General features: G+C 39.5%; 1 protein-coding gene across 4 annotated transcripts in view; it reads left to right on the top strand.

Annotated features, from left to right (window-relative positions):
* The window catches only part of SLC1A3 (solute carrier family 1 member 3), a 108,344-nt gene extending 93,155 nt beyond the window's left edge, over positions 1-15,189 (top strand). For 2 of the 4 annotated variants that reach the window (XM_044657773.1, XM_044657772.1), the window contains 5 exons: positions 2,057-2,349; positions 8,076-8,309; positions 9,382-9,576; positions 11,542-11,676; positions 14,966-15,189. In XM_044657773.1, the coding sequence (XP_044513708.1) occupies positions 2,057-2,349; positions 8,076-8,309; positions 9,382-9,576; positions 11,542-11,676; positions 14,966-15,170 (1,062 nt within the window). In that variant the 3' untranslated portion in view covers positions 15,171-15,189. The remainder of the gene's footprint in view (positions 1-2,056; positions 2,350-8,075; positions 8,310-9,381; positions 9,577-11,541; positions 11,677-14,965) is intronic. The other 2 variants (XM_044657775.1, XM_044657774.1) reach the window with 2 other exon arrangements.
* Positions 15,190-16,852: the final 1,663 nt, after the last annotated feature.

Here is a 16,852-nt window from a genome sequence, read left to right as displayed (position 1 = left end):
TATATACATATATATATGTGTGTGTGTGTGTGTGTGTGTGTGTGTGTGTGTGTAGTCACTTGAACCCATTTCCATTTTATTCATTTTACATTTACAGACACTATTTCTGTTGGAAGGCACTTTAATGGAGCTGCAAAAGTAACAGATTTAGAATCAAAGCCCTGGGTTTGAATTCTGACTCTACCAATGAATAGATATATGGTCTTTGGTGAATCCCCACTTGGGTCTTCTGTTTCCTCTTTCTTAAAATAAGGTTGTGGGGGCAGCTGGGGGGCAGCTGGGTGGCTCAGTGGATTGAGAGCCAGGCCTAGAGACGGGAGGTCCTAGATTCAAATCTGGCCTCAGACATTTCTAGCTATGTGACCCTGGGCAAGTCACTTGACCCCCATTACCTAGCCCTTACTACTCTTCTGCCCCCCTTACCACTCTTCTGCCTTGGAGCCAATACACAGTATTGACTCCAAGACCAAGGTCAGAGTTTAAAAAAAAAACAAATAAATGAATAAATAAATTAGAAAAAAAAAAAGGTTGGACGAGATGATCTCTCATGTCTCTTTTTAGTTCTAAAGCCTATGATTTCTCTGCCTTATATTTTCCTGAGCAATAGCCATTTTTTTTCATTTCATTTTGTTTTGTTTTGTTTTAGAAATCCTATAAGTCCCAGACCCCCCTGGAAAGCTCTACCCAGTTACCTATTTGAGATGTGCTAAAGCCACCTTTAATAGGCTCACAAGTCAGTTGTTAAATTTTCAGTGTACTTATACTTCAGAAATTAATAAGCCCTATAAATCAGGGCTTGGTTTATTATTTTGTTGGTTGTCTAGATTAAAGTACATGAAAGAAAAAAATGTTAATTATGCAGATTGACTTTAAAGGTATGCCATGTGTACATTTTTGAGGAGAAAGCCAGTTGTTAATCATTTACCAGTACGCTGTTGTCTTTCCATGGCTTACTTGAACAAGGCAAAGCTACCATGATGGTGATCTGTCTGAGAGGCTAATGAATATTTTTTAAATGATGCTAGAGGGCCTTGGAAATTTAAAATATTAGGAAGAATCTGGCATATGCCCAGTCAGCAAGCTAGGCAAATTCCTATGATTCCAGGCTCCTGGATAGACACCTGTAAGGTAGAAGTACTAGGAGTGAGGATTCTAAGGATCAGGCTTTTAGGAACTATGTCTTAAGCAAAGTCACATGATGGTTGAGAAAGAGTTCTGCAGTTTTTATCTCACATTCTTGCCCTCTAAGGTTCATTGTTCCCCACCCTAGATCCCTTTGAAAAATAGTTGTGATATCATGTAGGCAATACCAGTGAAATAACTTGGCAAAGTAGAAACAGTAATGAATTAATAGTAGTCAGAGTACCTGAGTTCTTGCCTCAGCTCTACCAACCAGCTATCTCTATGACTTCAATCATATCATTTTACATCTGAGCCTCAGTTTCCTCATCTATAAAATGGTAGACTAGATGATTTCTAGGATTCCTTCCAATTCTAATATTCTGTAATTCAATAACACTCTCCAGAGCCACAAACAAGAAGAAACGGTTATTTTGAATAGAAAGTAGACAGTAGGGTACAGTGTTGTTGCTGAATCATTTTTCAGCCCTGTTCAACTCTTTGTGACCCCATTTGGGGTTTTCTTGGCAAAGATTCTACAGCAATTTGCCATTTCTTTCTCCAGCTTGTTTGACAGATAAGGGAAGTGAGGCAAACCAGGTTAAGTTACTTGCCCAGAGTCACACAGCTAGTAAGTGGCTGAGGCTAGATTTGAATTCATGAAGATGAGTCCTCCTGATTCCAAGCCTGGTACCGAATCCACTTTATGGTCTCAGGACCTTGGTTAAAATCCCAATTCTAACTCTAGACATGTGGCCTTGGGTAAGCCGCTTAATGTCAGTGAACTTCAGTTTCCTCATCTGTAAAACAAAGGAGTGGAACTAGGTGGCTCCCAAGGTCCCTCCCAATTCCAAATCTATGATTGGCAGTTTTACGTGGTATATACATCTCCTCTTGTTTGTTTACTTTTTTGTTTTGCTTTCTTTTGTCATTTTAGTTTAAGACCAACTACGAGAAGAAAATCTTTAAGATGTCTATCCCACCCAATGAAACAATTTTAGCTTCTGTGATAAACAATGTGTCAGAGGCCATGGAAACCCTCACCCGCATAAAAGAGGAGATGGTCCCAGTTCCAGGGTCTGTGAATGGAGTGAACGCATTGGGGCTGGTTGTCTTCTCCATGTGCTTTGGATTGGTGATTGGGAATATGAAGGAGCAAGGGCAAGCACTGAAAGATTTCTTTGATTGCCTTAATGAGGCTATTATGAGACTGGTAGCTGTAATCATGTGGTAGGTACTTCCATTTATTCTATACTATTTTTCATCGTATGTATTTGGATTTTATTTGTTTGTTTTTATTATTGTAACACTCCCAAAAACTGAGGGGCAGTCTGGGAGACCTCTTCCTCAATTTCTGCCTTTGACTTATTTACCTCTCTCCCCCCATTCAGAATTTCCACTGGGAAATCTTAGCCTCTAGTTCATATCTAGGTCTCCATAGATCTGGGTAAAAGAACTCTCAATATCCAGGCAAGCATTTAAGGTAACGGCACTTACCAGGGATGCTGACTAATAGCTGTTTCTCCCCACAGAAAGTTCAGAAATCATAGAAAAACCGTTGCCCACAGATAGCCACAAAATAGTCCACATAGAATAGATATAATTCACCTCCCACTCTGTTGGAGCCCATCATCATCCTGGCGATCCATAAAGTTCTCTAGCCTTATAACATCATCCTAAGGTTTAGCCTCATAAAAGAAACAAATTTGGCATTGCTAAAGTGACAACTCCCAATTTTCTGGTGCGTTTCACTGTTACTCCAGATATGCATATAAGGAAAAGAACTAAGTATTTATTAAGGGCCTACTATGTGCCAGGCACTATACTAAGGTGGTTTACAAGTAATGTCTTCCTCATGACCTTGAGAAGTAAGTGCTATGGTTGTCCCCATGTTGCAGATGAGGAAACTGAGACAGACAGCAACTAAGAGACTTGCCCAGGAATTACACAGCTACTAAGTGTCTGAAGCTGGATTTGACTTTATGTCTTCCTAGCTTCAGGGCCAATAGCTCTCTTCACTGACCCACCTAACTTGCCTGAAATATAAATCTTATGGTACTACCTTAAGCCCTGAGGCTTATATTCCTTCCTTACCCCAAAGGTAACAGATTTAGAGGTATCCGTGAGGTAACCCTCTTTCCCACAGGGGCTGCACCTCTGAATAGCATATGGGGGTGATGGAAAGTAAAATCCAGATTCTTTTGTTCCCCATTCTTACTCTAACTCTACATAATCGCTCAATACTCCTTCAAGAGGCTAGAATTGAGAAATCCTCGACACTCCACCATATGTTTCCCTCTCCAAGGCAAGTTATGTCTCTGTTTCTCGGCAACTGGAGCTGGGAAACCTGAGGACAGAAATTCTCTTCTTGTCTTCTCTTGGGCATGAAATTACAAGAGTTTGCTGGAGCTAGCTCAGATTGGCTTCTTAGAGCCCATTGTTAAATTTTCAGTGTGCACATTTATGCCCATTAAAAGCTACCAGTGTTATAAATCAGAGCCTGATATATTGTTCTGTTGATTATCTAGACTTAAGAAAATGATAGAGAAAATGTTAATAATACAGATTAACCTTAAAAAATGTATCATGAGCAATTTTTTTTCTTGAAAGCCAATTATTAAACATTTAGGTTTATGTGAAACATTTATGGTAAATATTTACCAACTTACTGGCTGCATGAGTAAGAGTAAGTGCAATGATTACATGCCTCTGTCCCTTCTACCCTCAAGCATTCTTTTTTTTTTAAATAAACCCTCAACTTCTGTCTTAAAATTGATACTAAATGCCAGTTCCAAGATAGAAGAGTGGTACGGGCTAAGCTATTGGGCTTAAATGACTTTCCCAGGGTCACACAGCTCAAAAAAGACTGAAGTTAGATTTGAACCCAAGATCTTCCATCTCCAGTTCTGGCTCTTTATTCACTGTGCCATTTTATCCTAGTTGCCCCTACCCAAATTCATTCTTAGGTTTCTGGTCAGTAGATTATCTGTTTTCTCTGGATCTCTCCAATAAAGGGGATATGCAACTGATCCTTTCTAGATAAACTCAACATAAAAGTATAATTCCTACCCCAATAACTTGAGCCAAGTAACTTATCCCAATCAGATGAGACTTTGAAGGCATTCCAGCTAGACATTCTTCACCCCTCTCATGTCCACACTCTCTTATGAGAAGATAGATACAAGGTCCCTAACAAAGACCAATTGTCTCTTTACCAAGTGGATCAGGGTTCTCTCCTAATTAACATAATACTCTCATCTATTTTGATTCTTTATTATTAGCTCCCAGTAGAATGTAAGCACCTGGAGGGAGCTGTCATCTTGCTTTTGATTTTGTCTCCTCAGCTTTTTGCAGAGCCAGACACTCAGAAAGTGCTTCATAAGTGTTTGCTGATGGGTTGATGTAATGGAAATACTAGTAGACTAAGTAGGATGGAGGATTTTGTTGGTCCCATTGGAATTCTATAGAAAGAATTCTTCAGGTCCAAAGATTTCTTGAAATTATCAATAAGACTACCATCCTAAGTTTCTTTTCTTGTGTTTACTGTTTGTTTTTTAATAGAATCAATTGCCTTCTCCAGTACCAGGGAAAGCCCATGTCTCATTTCCCTTCCTTTTTGTATACAGCCGCAAAAAGGTACCAAATCTGAGTAACTGGCATCTCTTCTATTTTAAGACCTTGAGGGGGTCATTACCAGACACAAGGAGGCATTCAGGGCACATTTTCAGAAGCTAATTAAACTGAATTTAGCTCTAATGAACAGCTAGCTGCCAATCCTGTTCTCTCCAATTCCACAGAAATTCACGTAGACAAGAAGAGGGGAACAATGGAAATTTATCTTCACTGATATAAAACCCCAAGGGATGAATCTAAGAAAAAATATTTATTACATATACTCTAGGGGAAAACAAAAGGTATTGGCCACCAGGTGATCAACAGTGAAAATTTCTGAAGAACTGGTTCAAATGGAATCTTCTGGCACTTTCTTTCTCACTAGACAGAGATGGGACAAGGTTTCTATAACCACCTTCAAAAAGGCTTCTAGGGCTATTGTTGGGGATGTTTTTAGACATTGCAGGTCAGCAGTTCTAGATGAGAAGAAGCACCTTCCTATATAACATGGTGGCAAATGTGGGGGTGGCCGCTAATTGAAGCATCACTAACCCTAAGAACCCCCTTCTTTAGCTGCCCATGGATCAGTCACAGCTCAAGTTCACTGGCAGCCTTAGTTACCAAAGCCAACAGTAGCTTGGCTATTATATAAGTGGAACATTCCTTAAAAGTCATTTTGAATACCAGTGGACAATTTATTGCAAAAATTATTTTAACAGTCTAGTGTCAAGAAATAAGAACAAAGTCTCTACCCAGAAAGTAACATTTGCCTTCAGAACTAAAGGAAACACTTACTGAGGGGAAGGAGGAGGAGGAGGAAGAAGAGGAGAGGAGGAGGAGGAGGAGAGAAACAGTAGAAGAAGGAGGAGGGGGAGGAGAAGGAGAAGAAAAAGGAGGAGAAGAAGGACAAGGAGGAGGAGAAGAAGGAGGAGAAGGAGAAGGAGAAGGAGAAGGAGAAGGAGAAGAGGAAGAAGAAGAAAAAAGGAGAAGAGAAAGAAAGAGGAGGAAAATAAAGAAGAGAAGAGAGGAGAGAGAAACAGAAGAAGGGAAAGGGAAGGAGAGTAAAAGGAGAGAGGAAGAGAGAAAGAGAGGAGAGGAAAGAGAAGAGAGAGATGTATGTGTATATGATTAAGTCTATGTATAAGTACCTGCATTTGTATGTCTAGTTATGTATGGTGTATATGTGTATCTGCATATGCACTATGTATGTGCATATATATGGTTCATTGTTTGTCTAGACAACTATGTACATGTGTGTATAGTACGCGTCTTATTTCTCTATGTGTGCATATGCATGTATACCTACATGCATACATATATGTGTATATAGATATGCTGTAGCCCCAGTAAAATGTGAATTCCTTGAGGCCAGAGGTTTTTTCTCTTTACTGCCTTGCACCTAGCAGAAGCTTAATAAATACTTGTGGAATTGGATTAGATTGGTTCAGGCTCTCCCCAGAAGAGGCAGGACAATTTCAAGGCATTAGTCCAGTTGTGGGAGCTACTTTTGTTTCATCCCTTTCTGCTATGAATGAATCCTTAAAGTCCTCCCTGGCACCTAAGATGGAAAGGCATTTTTTCTCTAAAGAAAGCATTCAGCAGCCTCTATGGTTAGAAATGCCTTTTGTCTTCTCTGACCCCAAAGTCTTCAGAGCCCAGGGGAGGAAAAATCCATTTTTCAAGAGCTTGTACAAGCCGAACATGGATTTTAGACACAAAGGCCAGTCAGAATGTTGGCTCCACGGGAGTAGCTAACCCATGAGCCCCTAGATGGGAGGCCCCATTGAAATCCTTGTGGCTCTACAAGTGAACATTTATCTTCATATTACTAAAATCCCTTTACCTTTCATCTCTTTGATGAATGAAGCACATTCAGCGATACTGAATGGTCCTGGCTGGTTATCCTTTCCAGCTGTATATTAGCCCACACATTCTGCACTCTTATTAAATTCCCTAAGACAGGTACTGCTGAGATTTCCTGGTCTGTGTTTTTAAAAGGCTATTGCCAGCAGTAATGGATGTATTTTTTTCATCCCCTCCCAAAGAAACCTACAAAGTTCCCCATAGATCCCTTTTTGTTGGCAATTTTATTCTGTTCTTTCAGGAATATCAGTTTATACATACTGTGGCCGCCATTGGTGCCATTGGCATCCTATAGGTCACACACATCAACAGTGAGAAAACATTCTGCCCCAAGATCATTCTGTCCTTTTTTCAATTAATCATTGTTTCTCTCAGAGTCAGCAAGGGTAAGCCCATAAATGACAGCCTTGGGGTCAGTAGGAGCTTTACAGTTATTATTTATTGAATTAGACAGTAGTGTAGGTTGGCAGGTGTTCCCAGTTGATGAGAGTTAATTCCACCAGATCCAACTACTTTGAGAAATGGAAAATTCTGCAGAAGCTTTTAAAGCCAGAATGCCATGACTCCTGAAATAAGTATTTCATTACAGGAGGACAAAGTTATAACTAGTCTGGGGGAAGTGGGCCTTTGTTCTAGGGGCAGTGAAATTTGGAGAGCACTGACTACACTTGAATTCCCTCTCGTTAGCAAGAATAATTAGTCAAAACAGGAAGTTACCAGATGGCATACTTCCTCCCACTGCAGCTACAAACCCAGGTTAGTGCCTTGTCACCTAGTTCCAGCCCAGGCCAGTGCACACTACCACCCACCATGGCACCCTTCCCAGCAGCAACTTTGCAACATGCCTAGGTCACCACTCATAGAGTGAATGCCCTTCTCTGTGTCTGTGTCTCTCTTTCCTTCTGTCTCTTACTAGCTCTCTGTGTGTCTCTGCCCTATCTCCCTCTGTATCTCTGTCTCTGTCTGTCTGTCTGTCTGTCTCTCTCTCACACACACACACACACTCATACACACACACACAAGGTTAAGATATATTAAAGTGATATTACATAGGACTCTTTGAATTTATTGTATCAGTATTTCCCATATCCCTTCTTGGTCGCTGATGCTTCCCAAATTCTGGTCAATGGTTCTGTAAGTCCTGGACTATTTATGTGTATTAGGGATTTGTCAGCTGCAAACATTATCCACAGGAGGTAAAGGGAGAGGGAACTGCCTTTTATTATTAGTTAGAACGAAAAAAAAAGATAACCTGGAGAAATTCCAAAAGGGAGGAAACTTTTACTGTGGAATAAGAAGGAAAAAAAAAAAAAAACAAAGAAAAACAGAAAAGACTTTTAGAAATTTGTTCAGATACCGAAAGGGAATTGGACAGGAAAGCATGTGAAGTCCTCGATATTTTCTTGTTATTTGGCAACAAACTAAATGACCTGTTGCAGCAAAAGTAACCTAAGCTCTCTTCTTCATCTGCTTCCACATAGGTATGCTCCACTTGGTATCCTCTTCTTGATTGCTGGAAAAATTGTCGAGATGGAGGATATGGGAGTGATCGGTGGCCAGCTGGCCATGTATACCATAACTGTCATCATCGGATTGCTCATCCATGCAGTTATTGTTCTACCACTTTTGTACTTCTTGGTAACTCGCAAAAACCCTTGGGTTTTTATTGCAGGCTTACTGCAGGCACTCATCACAGCTTTGGGGACATCCTCCAGGTACCTGAAACTTCACTAGCATTATTCCTATTCTAAACAAGGATCTGAGAGGCAGTGTTGGTGTGGGTCTGGGAAGGTCACCAGCTGGGGAGAGAGGGGGAACTAGATGACCAGAGACCATCTCAATAATCCTCTGACCTTGGGCAGGTTATTTTAACTGCACTATGCTTCACTTTCCCCACATGTAAAACAGGGATAATGATGCTTCCTTCCAGGATTATTGTGGTATCTAGAAGATAATATATTGCCTTAGGAAAAACAATAAAGCTTTATACAGATGTGAAACATTATTATTATTTAATTTTAACTTTTATTAACATCTTTTGTTTTTTTAGAACACCTTCATTTCCAAATATCCCCCTCCCCAGTCAGCTATCACTTAATAAAAGAAAGAGGGGGAAATTTTACTTTAATCATACAAAAATAACATATCAATCCTGCCTGATAGCATATAGAATATTCCACATCCATACAAGGTGCATTTTTCTCATGTTTTCCCTGGAGTAAACTTTGGTCAATATCATTACACAAAGTTCAGTTTCACTAAATATTATAAATTTTAAAAGTTCATCTTGCATTTTGTTTTTGGAAATGGCCATTAATGTGATGTGAGAAGAAGCTTTAAAATTTTTTTTTAATTTTCAGGAATATGAATTGATTTTATAACTTCTGTGATAACAGGCAGATTTGTATTTCCATTTGGACTTAGTTAGAGGCCAGAAGTCTGTCTTCTCTGCCTGGAGGAAGAATGAGCATCATTCTCATCCCCCCCCCTCTAATCTCTATCTCTTTTGAGTTTTTATGTGAAAGGAGGATAGTTATGTTCCCTACAAAGTGATACCTTGCAGAGAGAGTCATCAGCACCCTAGCTGATGGAGGGAGGGGACAGGTAAGGATCCCCGAGTTGTCATCTTGCTGATGTAATCAGTTGTTTTTCTCTATTTAAAGGGAGAAAAACAACTGATTGCTTTGTTTCTAGTAAGTGAGAACCTAGTGGAGGAATCCTGTGTTGGAGTACCATGAATGTCACCTCCTAAATAATGCATCTTGATCCTGTTCATCTACTTTTCAGTTCTGCCACCCTCCCCATCACTTTTAAGTGCCTGGAAGAGAACAATGGAGTGGACAAACGTATTACCAGATTTGTGCTACCAGTGGGTGCCACCATCAACATGGATGGGACTGCTCTGTATGAGGCCCTGGCTGCCATCTTCATTGCTCAAGTTAATAACTTTGAGCTGAACTTTGGGCAAATTATTACCATCAGGTATATAGACATATATCCATATTTTATCTGCATATATTTGTGCAATATTATCCTTAATAATGGCTTTAAAATGTGGGAGCAGAGGGGCATCTTGGGCTCAGTAGATAGAGCTCAAGGCCTGGAATCAGGAGGTCCTGAGTTCAAATCTAACCTCAGACACTTCCTAACTGAGTGACCCTGGGCAAGTCACTTAACACCCATTGCCTAGCCCTTACCACTCTTTTGCCTTAGAACCAATATTTATCTTGATACTAAGCCAGAAGATAAAAGTTAAAAAGAAAAAAGATGGGACCATGACCAAAGGTTTGGGGAATTAAAGGAGGAAGGGAAGAGATAGCAGATATCATAAAACACAATATTTACTAATTAATTTTTTTTTTACTTTTTTGTTATTTTGAATTTTTCTAACTCAAAAAGACAAAATCATTTCCATATACAAATTACAGAAAAGAGGTTTGCATATGAAATCATGTGTTTTTAATCTATATATATAATGCATTTAACACATTAGTTTCAAAAGTTGTCCCCCTTAGGATAAAAGTAGCACAGTGGATAGAAAGCACTGGACCTAGAATCAAGAAGACCTAAATTCAAATCTAGCCTCAAATACTTATCAGTCATGTGACCTTGGGCAAGTCATTTAATCTTGTTTGTCTCAGTTTGGAGAAGAAAATGACAAACCATTCCATTATCTTTGCCAAGAAAACCTCAGTTTTACAATGAAGAAAACTTGCATTCAAAATGAACACCGCCCTCATATTTTATTCATCACGAATTAACCCAGCTGTCACTTGATTTATATAAAAGTAACACAATTCAATACGAAAACAAGAAATTGTCTACAAATCTCCTCCAATAGTATTAAATCACAATATACAGTGTAGATGGGAGCCATTCAGAACAACAAACTTGAATACAAAACAAAAATACTTTTAAATTTTGTTTCCACTGAAATCCTGGAAGAAAAAAGATCTTCCAGTCAGAATTCATACCTCACTTATTCAAGCATCAGAGAAAGCTACACTACAGCTATTGAATATACCAAAAGATCCTTCTCTTCCTCGGTCAGTTTGTCATAATGTCTGCTTTAGAATTATCCTCTCCTTATTCCCACTTCTAGCTTTTCTTCAGATCATGAGAACTAAATCTGTTGAACACCAGAAATCTGTTGCTAAGATGTCGTATAAACCATAACATTTCATTCTTGGCCACCTGTGGTTATTAAACCAGCTGATAATTGATTAGTAAAAGCTTCTTCAGTGAGCTGCTCACTCAGTCCATCTATAGCTGTATAGAGTGGTTTTTCATATGGTCTTTGATAGCTTGGATTAGAAGCAGTTTAGGAGACATAGTGGACAGATCACTGGGCTTAGAGTCAGGATGACCTAAATTCAAATCCAGCTGTAGACACTTACTAGCATGTGACCCTGAGTAAATCACTTAGCCTCTTTTTGCCTCAGTTTCTTTATCTGTAAATCGGGGATGATAATAGCACCTACACCTCAGTGTGGTTGTAAGAATGAATTGAGAAGATATTTGTAAAGAGGTTGGCACAGTTCCTGGCATGTAGTAGGTACTTAAAAATAATTGTTTCCTTCCTTTTCTTGAAGAGTTGCGTGCCTATATCCTTTGGCTATTTATCCCCTACTCCAAATATACTCTTCTATGAAAATTGCCATGTGTATACTCTGGTACCAACATGAAATTAAAAAGTTCCATGTGAATTTTAAAACCTCCTCTCTGTGTGAATTGCTCCTCGATCTGAGACAGGCTACTATCACAGAATCAAAGTGTCTGGTTTACATTTTCCCAGGACAGTCCTAACACACTCTTGCACCATGCTGTGAAAGCCCTAAGTTAGTCATATTGGTGTGGGCAATGTTTCTCAGTGTTTACGGTGCACCGGGGATGAATTCTTTCCCAACATTGACACATTTTTCTCTCTACTTGGTGCCTCATTTACAGCATCACAGCCACAGCTGCCAGCATTGGAGCTGCCGGGATCCCTCAGGCTGGGCTGGTCACTATGGTCATCGTGCTGACCTCTGTCGGGCTACCCACAGACGACATCACCCTCATCATTGCTGTGGATTGGTTCCTGTGAGTATGAGCCAGCAACCTTCGAGCATCTCACCCACCACCTCCAGGGAACTCTGTTGAATTTTCAGATCCCTAAGCAGCAAGCAGCCTTGTCAGACCCAACCAAATGGGGAAGGGCAAACCAAGAATTAGATGGCTGCTCTTCTCTGCTGCCCAGCCCACATCTGGAGATCAAGAGTGCAATTCCCGAAGCAGGAGATGCCATGGGTCCATCTTTCCTAGTCAGAAAGACATGGCTATCGCTTATATCTTTTACTTAGAAAAGCAGTTAGATGACTAGGAAGCTATTATGTATGCCAGACTAAAATGCAGATCAGCATAAACATTGTCTTGTGACCCAACATCTCAAATCAGCAACTAAGCCACAAAAAACATTAAGTTTCACACTTGGGCTAGGGCATCAGTCTGTCTTTTGTTTTCCATTTCAGTGGCATATTGTGGTGCACAGATGGTTTGCATCTGAATTAAACAAGAAAAAAGACAGAAATACAGTCAGTGGAAAGATGGATAACAGTTATAGGATTGGATGCTTTAATCGGTTGTGTTTGTCCCTGGGACATATTCCAAGGGCAGAACTGTACCTCTCCATGCTCTAGGGTCTCTACTCCTGAGGCCAGTGTGTCCTTTTCTTCTCCCCAGCTGGATTTTTCTTCTTCATTCCTCCTACAACTTTTCCTTTTCCTTATAAGACTTCTTCTCAGAATGGGCATGGGTGCCATGACAGGATGGGAATGCTTTGTACCATCTTGTAAACTGTGTTAGAAATGCCTGCACTTGACACAATGAGGGCCTGGCACATAGAGCTGTTTAATAAAGACTTGTCAGTTGGTTGATTCAGTCTGCCCATAGGTATGTAACTGACTTAGATGCAGCTCTATACATGAATATCTAGAGGAATGAGCATGGCTGATAGATTAACCCAAATGCTGTCAAGGGAGAGAGATAAACAGACAGACAGAGACAGACAGATAGACAGAGACAATGTGAAAGAAAAAGACAGAGGGAGGGAGGATAGAGAGAGAGAGAGAGGGAGAGGGAGAGGGAGAGGGAGAGAAGAGAGAGAAGAGAAGAAAGATGAAAGAGATAAGAGGAAGAGAGAGAACACAGTACTAAATAAGGAATGAATTGCTATAGAGAACATGGGAGGGGGAGGTTAAGTAAACATTTTATATCCAATTTCACAGCATAAAAGATGAATTAAAGGAAAGGGGAAACAAGCAGGAATATTAAGGCCGGAGAAAACCTCCAAGAAAACAAAAAAAAGAATAAACCCAAAACTACTTTAGCCATTAAATGGCTTCTAGTCAATTATGAATAATCTGAGGGCAACAGCTATAGTTAGAAATACATTACTTTCTTCTGTATAACCAGGCAGTCACAAGATTTTTTCCTGACCTAAATTTAGAGGGCTTTCATAAATAAATTATCCAGCTTTCTGAACAAATTTGAAATCACAGTGAAATTCATTCATCCATCCATCCATCCATCCATCATTCATTCATTCATTCATTCATTCTCGAAACAAAAATGTAATCACTGCCCGCTATGTGTTAAACATGTTCCAGGTACAGAGGCAAGAAGATTGCTCTGCAATGTATTTATGGTTGATCAAGAGGCTGACCCACACACAGATCACTATATACAACTTTGCATAAGCACATAAGAAAGGGTCAAAGTGGTATGAGAGTACCATAATGATGGAAAACTTCATGGAGGAGGTGCCATTTGAACTGTCTAGTTAAGGATGGTTAGTAATTAATAAGATAAAAGGGAAGCAAGGCATTTAGGAAAAGAGGGAAGTATGAATAAGGAAGGGAAAGAATCAAGATGAGAAAAACCCTCTTTCTGTGACCAAAGGCAGAGAGAACAGGAATGGCAACACTAAGCTGTTTTTAGGAAGAGGGCAGAAAACCTGGAAGAAGCTGATGTCAGATGCTGTTGGTCTTCCTAGTTCATCCATTTTGTTGTTCAGTTGTTTTCAGTCATGTCTAATGTTTTGTGACCCTATTTGAAGTTTTCCAGGCAAAAATACTAGAGTGGTTTGCCATTTCCTTCTGCTCGTTTTACAGACGAGGTAATTGAGGCAACTAGTTGATGCAATGGGTAAAGCACCATCCCCACCCTTTTTTTGACAAACAATTTTTAAATATTTAAAAACAAAACAAAAATAAAATAAACCCCTAAGCCTCCCCCAAACAAAAAGGAAAAATCCAAGTTCAAATGTGGCCTCAGATACTTAATAGCTGTATGACCCTAAGCAAGTCACATAACCCTCTTTTCCTTGGTTTGCTCATCTGTAAAATGAGCTAGAGAAACAAATGCAAACCACTCCAATACCTTTGCCAAGAAACCCCCAAATGGGGTCATGAAGAATCCAGCACAACTGAAAAAACTGAACAATAACAGCAAACTGAGGCAAACAGGATTAGGTGACTTGCCTAATTGTCTGAGGCCCTATCTGAACTCAGTAAGATGAGTCTTTCTGACTCCAGGCCTGACACTAACCACTGTACCACCTAGCTGCCCGTCTATCTTACTATCTTTGTAGCTGGGCAAATAACTTAACCTTTGACAAATATTTTAATTCCTTGAGCCTTAGTTTCTTTATCTGTAAAATAAGAGCATTGAACTAATTGGCCTCTGAAGTCACATCCAAATTTAGATCTAAAAACCTATAAGATTATGCTTCTTGGAATCCCAATATATTCATATATTAAATAAATGGGTTGGAGTACATGATTTCTGAAGTCCTTCCCAGCTCTGAATTCTTTGATCCTATGACACTAAATAGGAAACTCAATGCTCTTTGCTAAAGGTGGGACATTGAGAGTAGGGGTGAAGACTAGAGGATGAATGAAAAAGCTGGTATAGGTGTAATGAGTAAATGAATGAGGGGGATGAGAAAAGGAGACTAGAAGGATTGCTATGCATGAGTGAGAGTTCACCTGAGGTGGTGGGTCATCGATTTAGGGCAATGAGATCTATTTAATTCAACAGACATTCGAATTAAGTGCCAACTATGTACAAGGCACATGGTAGGCACTGAGGATACAAGGTCAAAAACAAAATAAACCCTGCCCACATTCTTAATTTCATAATTCTCTCCCACGTTGCTCAACAGCCTTCATCAAGAGTGAAGAAATCAGATGAGAGAGCTTGAGCAGAGCTGAGGAGGTTGGGTACAAGCAGGTGAAAGTTAAGGGTTGGGCAAAAGATTCCTGGTAGGGAAAACATGAAAATGGGAACATTTGCAGGGCACTTTATTTCCTTTTCTTTTTTCATCCCACAGGGATCGTCTTCGTACCACCACCAATGTTCTGGGAGACTCTCTTGGAGCAGGAATTGTTGAGCATTTATCACGACATGAGCTGAAGAATCGAGATGCAGAAATGGGTAATTCTGTGATTGAAGAGAATGAAATGAAGAAACCCTATCAACTCATCTCCCAGGAAAATGAGACCGAAAAACCCATTGATAGTGAAACCAAGATGTAGACCGGCAAAACAAAATATAAATTTTCCATCCAGTTGCATCTCATTTTCCAGAAATCTTTGTCTTGCTCTCTCCTCTTGATTGGATAACATTGAAATTAATGGTCAACAAAATTTTGATGAGGGCAAAATGTATGGTTACCATTCTGTTTCTCAAAACAAAAGAAAAAAATGAAGAGTTATCTACTGATCTTGCCTAGGTATGTGCAAAAAGAGATCAGAAAGATTGTTGACCAAGTCAACAAAAAAATGAAAGTGTAAATGATACACTCAACCCTGCAAATGTGATGTTGATTTTTATAAGCTGGAAAGTCAAAATTAGGTAACAGAAGCTGGAAATATTTTATTTCTTAACTCCTGTATCAAAATTTAATTTCTGGATCCATCAGAACACAATCAGACCACAGTATGTCCCAAAATATAACTTAACTTGATATAACTTCAACCAGATGAAAGATGGGCAAACAAAATCTCTCTTTATTTGACTTGTGACTTACTGTCTCATCTCACTAATAGCAGAACCTATGTAAAAGTACACAGGAAAGACCAGCACCAGGGGCTGCTGACCATGAAATATCCACCATCTTTGAGTACATCCTGGCATCTTGAAGTCCAAGACTTTTCTTAGAAGAGAAGACTTGCAGGGAGAATATTTCTAAGACAGAGATGGCAGGAGGGTTCCCCAGTACTAGATCAGAAGCCATCTTTTCCAAATTGGCTGCTGTGCAAAGCACGAAATAAGAGATCATTCCAGGAGTGAAACTTCACCAAATCCCCCACCCATGGAAAGGGAGAGGAGAGGACTGAAAGAAGTTGAGCTACCATTCTTGTTCCTCCCAATAGGAGGAATTTGGGGGGGGGGGAAGGGGAGTGGATTGTTACCCACTATATCTACTAAGGATAGTTATTTAGAAAATAAAACTGAAAACTAATGGGGTGCTCAAGCTTTTACTGGCACTAGGAAAAACATAAAGAGCAAGAAAGTGAATGGATGGAATACTTTTCAGAAATGTAAAAAGAATCGTAAAGAGCACTGTTATAGGTCTTCGCTAGGGAATATAAGCAGAGAGAATAAAAGGGGGAGAGATTTAAAATGCTCTTTACTCGGATGTGTTTTCTGTTCAGTCCAAAATTATTCCCCAAGGAAACCTGAAGTTCAAAATATCAATGTTATATTTTTTTTCATATTTCATGCATTTTGAATGAGTCAAAATGGAAGAAGTTTATCATACAGTTAGAGATGACGAGGAGGTACAAAGTTGAGTAAGGCCCTCTTATGTGAAAACTAACTTTGTGATCAAATATTCAATGAGTAAGGAAATGAGACATTTGTTTGGGTTAGAATTCCATGTACCAAATTACTCATAATATTTGGCTACATCATCTTTACTCCCAAAAGAAATGATGGATTATTGGTGAGGTATTGTTCATTGGTTTTAAGGAAGGGATATTTGTTTAAAGCAAGGCATCTCCTTGGTATTGAGGCAAGAGACAGGTACAATTTTTCCCCCCTTAGGAATATCCAGTGAAAATGGTCTTCTGGTAGCTGTCAGATAATGCAAGCTGTGCTTGAGTTTATAAGTGAAAGTAGCAAAGGATGGATTTGCTTTTGCTAACAGATTGAATATCTAGACATACACATCCTCTCATATGTAATTAGAACTATTTTTATAGAAATTCAGTGC

Source organism: Gracilinanus agilis, chromosome 1 (genome assembly GCF_016433145.1).
Source record: "Gracilinanus agilis isolate LMUSP501 chromosome 1, AgileGrace, whole genome shotgun sequence".
Taxonomy (NCBI): Eukaryota; Metazoa; Chordata; class Mammalia; order Didelphimorphia; family Didelphidae; genus Gracilinanus; species Gracilinanus agilis.
The sequence above is the reverse complement of the archived record's forward strand: the minus strand, read 5'-3'. Positions and strand labels throughout refer to the sequence as shown.